Raw genomic sequence first — 5,763 nt, forward strand, 5'->3', positions numbered from 1 at the left:
GGGCAGCATTCTAGTGACTAACCTGACATCCTACAGAGACATCGACAACATGGTAAGCACTTATCTTCCTTCGCACTCATCAGAATTGAGGACCTGGCCAGGTAGACGTGAGCCACAAGACTAAGTAGAGTACGCATCCTGGAACCCTCACCCTTGTAAAGCCAGCCCCTTCATCTATAAAAGGGGATGCGCTTCCTCCATCAAGGAGACGGAAAAAATAGGACCGAACAATAGAACGCACTCATACACACATTCAAGCAGCTACGAAGCTCTTGACCACCTTTCAATCCTTCCATCAGAGACTTGGGACTAGTCCCTCTCTCGGCAGTTTGTATCCCTTACTACAGACCGTTCACGGTGCTAATAACACAAGCAGCAACAAACTGGACGTAGGGACGTTCCGCCCGAACCAGTATAAATCCTGTGTCCTTTAGCGCACCATCCGAGCCTAACACACATTACTATAAATTTACTTGCCGGTGCTTGTACGAAACACCGACACCCACATACACAATTCGACATGTTTAAACAATTGGGTGTTATTTTTTATAGAGAAAGAGAATGGGGTCGCTGAAAGATACTTCAGAAGATCTGTGTGTTATTTTTCCGGCGGGCCCGCCCGTGCACCGCGTGGAGAGCACTCCTCCCGTGTATGGTGCACCGCGTGGAAAACACTCTCCTCCGATAGTCGGTGCACGACTGACCGTGACCGCGACCGCGACCAGGACTCCCGTCCGTCCGCCCGATCCGTCCTCACACGCACAGCACAGGGTTTAAGAACCAACAACTCTGCCAGCCTACGCACAGTACGGCAGTAGCGCAGCAGCGATCCCGCCTCCCTGGCGCGCGGGACCATCCCGACTCACGCCTCCCGTACCACCAGGTCTCCTCTCCGGCCCGTCGCCCTTCCTCCCCACAAAACTTCGTGGTAAAACCTCCGCGATTTCCCTTCCCCACCCACCACGGCAGTTGCCCCCCCCTCCCCTCCCCTCCTACAAATAACCCCACAACCTCGTCCGACCCTCGGCGAGGACGAGAGTACCTGCTGGCTGCTGCAGCAAGCAAGTAGTGACTAGTAGCGAGCCAAGGAAAAGAGTTAAGCAATGGAGAAGGCCATCGACAGGCAGAGGGTCCTGCTGCGGCACCTCAACCCCGCGGCGGCGGCGGCGAGCCCCGCCCCGCCCGCCATCTCCGTGAGAACTCTCTCTCTCTCTCTCTCTCTCGTTCGCTCGGGCCAAATCGCTGGTCCGACCGCTTCGGCGGCGTTGTATCCGGCCCCAGATCTGTTACTGACCGACGAGGGTGCTGTGTGTGTGTGGGTGGGTGCGTGGCAGGCGAGCGCGTGCGCGGCGGGGGACAGCGCGGCGTACCACCGGACGCCGGCCTTCGCTGACGACGTCGTCATCGTCGCGTAAGTGAAATTCGGCTCCCTGGCCTTTTGTGCTTTGATTGATTGATCCGCAGGCGGGCCTCTTTTTTGTTAAAAGCTTTTGATTGCGACTGGACTGCTGCGGGAATTCCCTTTGTTTTCGGCTATTTTTGTCGTAACATATTATGCGCAAACCAGCAAACTTAGAAACTATCCATCAGATCAGCAGATGCCGATCCTGGGGCGATGGGGCCTAAGCGCAAAAAAAAAAAAAAAAGGTCGGCGGGTGGGGGGTTAAGCGCAAAAAAATTCCACCTCTCACCCCATCCATTGGATCAACGTCCGGTGGTCCTAATCGGTAGTTTTTAAGTTTGGACAGATTTGTTGGTTTGCACATGATACGTTGGCATTTTTGTGTGGCCGTTTGTCCGGTGATGGTTCCTAGGAGAATCAGCGACGGGAGGGACCGTGTAGAATTATAGATGGCGTTTGGTTTGATGAAATGTAACGTGTAATCTGTTTACTTGGTGGACTGGATAACGTTGTAGACGTTTGTTTCAGTTCTGTCCGTTATGCAATACCACGTAATCAGATATCATCCTATTCATCAGTGATACCGGCTCGCCTCCGGCCCTTATTTTATGGCGCTGCTGCCCGCCTCTACGTATTACCGTTACAATACAACGCCGAACCAATCAAAGTCCGCAATCAACATTCCCACCGACCAAACCCACGTGAGCTGATTTCATTTGCGGTCACATTACCCGAGGATGAACCAAACACGTTGTATGGTCGAGCGCGCCCGTGGCTGCGACTGCGACTGCAATTATGCATTGCGGCGAATTTTGGGCTCTGCCTGTTAGTCAAACTGACTGTAATCGGTAGGGATCACCCTTTTTTGGAAGTCATTAGGGAGCCATGCTAGACTCATTTGTTGACTATAATAATTGTTCAGACGTACAGGAGTAGTACATATACGTATTACAATCTTAGGCACCTGATAGTTTCAAATAATTCTGTAGATAGAATTGTTTTTTTTTCTTGTTTTTTTTTGTTACTTATTTCTCTTAAGCATGGAAGAAATATGATTCATTGCATACCCTTTCTGCCTCCAGTGCTTACAGGACGGCGATTTGCAAGGCCAAGAGAGGTGGTTTCAAGGATACCTTCGCTGAGGACCTCTTGGTTCCTGTCTTCAAGGTTTGTGCTTTTCACGTTGTTCCACTTTATGCAACTTATAATGTTAAACCACTGAATTGATTGCTTGTCGTGAATTCTTTATCCTTGGGACTTTACATATATTTTGTTTCTCATCCATAGGCTTTGGTAGACAAGACGAAGCTGGACCCAAGTGAAGTTGGCGACATTGTTGTCGGTACTGTCTTAGCTCCTGGTTCCCAGAGGGCAATCGAATGCAGAATGGCTGCACTCTATGCTGGTTTCCCTGGTAATGGCATTTTCTCTGTTGCATCTTCCTGTGATGTCGGACAACCATCATCCCCGCCTTGACCAATTTGTTGGTTGGATGCAGACACTGTTCCTCTTAAGACTGTAAACAGGCAATGCTCTTCTGGCCTTCAGGCAGTTGCAGACGTTGCTACTGCTATTAAAGCAGGACTCTATGACATTGGTAGGATTTGTTGCTGTCTGATTTTAGGTTACTTTGTTTTGTTTTGGATTGGTTGATGAATTGGGTTTTATTTTCTCCAATCAAGGTATTGCTGCTGGTTTGGAGTCCATGACTGTGAATAAAGTTGATCTTATTGGGGAAGTGAACCCCAAAGTAAGTGTAACATGTTGGGTCAATACAACAAAACTGCATATTTAGATACATGTGCAAACATCTTTGATCTGATTGATTTTTTGTCTGGAATCTTTCTACTGTTTTAGGTTGAGCTATTTTCTCAAGCACGCGATTGCCTTCTCCCAATGGGCCTCACATCTGAGAATGTTGCACACCGTTTTGGCATAACACGACTGGAGCAAGATCAAGCTGCTGTAAGTTGCTTGATTCCCGTTCTGTGGTTCGTTTTTGTGTGTATATGAGACTATGGGTTGCTGTCTCACAATATGCTTCTTGCTTTTAAAGTCTTATTAATCTTTATTCTGTTGTGTAGGTTGAGTCACACAGAAAGGCTGCTGCCGCAGCAGCTGCTGGTAAATTCAAAGAGGAAATTGTGCCAGTTCATACAAAGGTAATGTAGTTTAATTTACCTTTGTCAAGTAACTATGCTAACTGTTGAAGATTTCTGACATATTAAAAAGGTGAAATATTCTTCTGTGTTATGTGCTAACACAATGTTACCTTATAAAGATTATTGATCCAAAAACTGGTGAGGAAAAGAAGATCGTAGTCTCAGCAGATGATGGAATCCGAGCGGATACTTCGCTTGCAGTCCTGTCAAAACTCAAACCAGCATTTTCAAAGGATGGCACCACCACTGCTGGTAATTAAAAGTGAATTCTACCTGCTTCGTGATTGTCCATTAGTAGTATCCACACAAAAGTTCATTGTTGTTTAACTGTAGGGAATGCAAGCCAATTGAGCGATGGCGCTGGTGCTGTCTTGCTAATGAGACGGGATGTTGCTATGAAAAAGGGTCTTCCAATTCTTGGTGTCTTTAGGTATCATTACTGTCCCCGTATGATGTCCAGTACATATGCAATCGATCTAGTGATCTAGTCCTTGCTCCGTTTTGCTGCTAGGACCAAAAGCAGTTAAACACCTTAGGCAGTGTTTGGGTCGCTCTACAGTAATGCAAACGGAAATAATATTAGTTCAAATCGAATGGCTTGCGGTAACATCTGTAGCTTTAAATCCATTACATTTGCGTTACCAACGCTTCTACCAAACAGCACAATAGTTTTACTAAGCAATTCCATTGGTCAACACTATCATTGTTAGCCTATGATACCATTAATTATTGTAAATTTCTGTTGAGAGGCTGAGCAATAAATCTGAATGTGCAAATGTAGGACCTTTGCCGCTGTCGGAGTTGATCCAGCTGTAATGGGTATTGGTCCTGCTGTTGCAATCCCTGCAGCAGTGAAAGCTGCTGGCCTCCAGATGGATGACATTGATCTATTTGAAATCAATGAGGTATATTTTGATCTGTCTCTTGAGTTCTTTCTCTAAGACGACATCATAAAACTAGAATTGGCAGATAATATTTACTTTCTCTTGTCCATAGGCTTTTGCATCTCAGTATGTCTACTGCTGCAAGAAGTTGGAACTTGATCCTGCTAAAGTCAATGTTAATGGCGGTGCAATGGCTCTTGGACATCCATTGGGTTGTACAGGTATTTGCCTTTTGCTATTCCAGATTGTTATGTTCCACAGATTCATTTCATTTGACTATGTGGTGTGCCTTGGACTAACTTTGCAAAACATTGAGACCCGTGAGCTGCCTGGTTACAATATTTTGAGTGATGATGACAGTAGCATTGGTGTTTACTTGGCAGGTGCACGGTGCGTCAGTACTCTTCTCAATGAGATGAAGCGCCGTGGCAAGGATTGCCGGTTCGGAGTGATTTCTATGTGCATAGGTACATGATTTACTGATGTATTCCGTTTTACCTGCATCAAATGGTTGTTTTGGAGCGGAAATTGTAACAGATACCTTCTCACTTTGACATGTACTGATGATGGCAGGTTCTGGGATGGGTGCTGCTGCTGTATTGGAGCGGGGAGACGGCGTCGATGAGCTCACCAATGCTCGGGGAATCCCAACCCATAACTGGCTTTCCAAGGACGCGATGTAACTACACCCACCAAAATTGCCGGAACTGGTAGTATTGTTTCCAGATCGCTATAGAAGGCGAATTGGCGAATAAAATGATATTTGTATTTGACGTCCTTGCTGGGGATTTACAAAGGTTTTTTTATTCCATCGATATCTGAACTTGCTTATAGCTGGAAAGGCGCGTGAATAACTCAATAGTCTGCTGCAAGTGCACCCGCTTAATAGAACACACAGTCGGTCAGTCACACAGCATCTATTTGGCCTGGCAGGAAGGTGAGGTGGTGGTATATAGGGCCGTAAACGTCTAAAAGAGCCACACGCTGGAGAGAGCCTAGCACCCCGAGCTCGACGAGACCCCCTGTTTGGATGTAGATATTGATGCATGGAATTGGAAATTCCAATTGAATTGTGTTGTTTGGTTGCACGTGGAATTGAGATTTGGAATTAGAGATCCAATTCCTTGGTATAGCACTATAACTAGAAGCTCTCTCTCCCAATACAGAGCGTTACCTTTTTTTTTTTACAACAAACATGCTTTATTTCAACAGCAAGCAGCTGATAAAAGCCTTACATGGTTCAAGACTACAGAAGATAGTGCATCCTGTAATGGGCACTGAGTTACGTGTGCTCCATTAGAGCAAGAACAAGGCA

General features: G+C 46.4%; 1 protein-coding gene across 1 annotated transcript; it reads left to right on the forward strand.

The window, feature by feature from the left end:
- Positions 1-831: 831 nt before the first annotated feature.
- LOC136521065 (3-ketoacyl-CoA thiolase 2, peroxisomal-like) lies at positions 832-5,259 on the forward strand. The gene is made up of 14 exons (XM_066514788.1): positions 832-1,193; positions 1,335-1,411; positions 2,485-2,569; positions 2,690-2,816; positions 2,901-2,999; positions 3,085-3,152; positions 3,260-3,367; positions 3,487-3,564; positions 3,684-3,816; positions 3,898-3,994; positions 4,346-4,469; positions 4,561-4,669; positions 4,832-4,915; positions 5,022-5,259. Exons 1-14 carry the CDS (start codon positions 1,104-1,106, stop codon positions 5,129-5,131), a joined length of 1,389 nt encoding a protein of 462 aa, XP_066370885.1. The 5' UTR covers positions 832-1,103; the 3' UTR covers positions 5,132-5,259.
- The last annotated feature ends 504 nt before the right edge of the window (positions 5,260-5,763 follow it).

This window comes from Miscanthus floridulus, chromosome 2 (genome assembly GCF_019320115.1).
Source record: "Miscanthus floridulus cultivar M001 chromosome 2, ASM1932011v1, whole genome shotgun sequence".
Taxonomy (NCBI): domain Eukaryota; kingdom Viridiplantae; phylum Streptophyta; class Magnoliopsida; order Poales; family Poaceae; genus Miscanthus; species Miscanthus floridulus.

Excerpts from the sequence above, each read along its gene's own strand:
- LOC136521065 (XM_066514788.1), top strand. The coding sequence starts at position 1,104 with ATGGAGAAGGCCATCGACAGGCAGAGGGTCCTGCTGCGGCACCTCAAC. Across the intron at positions 1,194-1,334 it reads CCGCCCCGCCCGCCATCTCC|GCGAGCGCGTGCGCGGCGGG; the intron begins GTGAGAACTCTC and ends GGTGCGTGGCAG. Across the intron at positions 1,412-2,484 it reads GACGACGTCGTCATCGTCGC|TGCTTACAGGACGGCGATTT; the intron begins GTAAGTGAAATT and ends TTCTGCCTCCAG.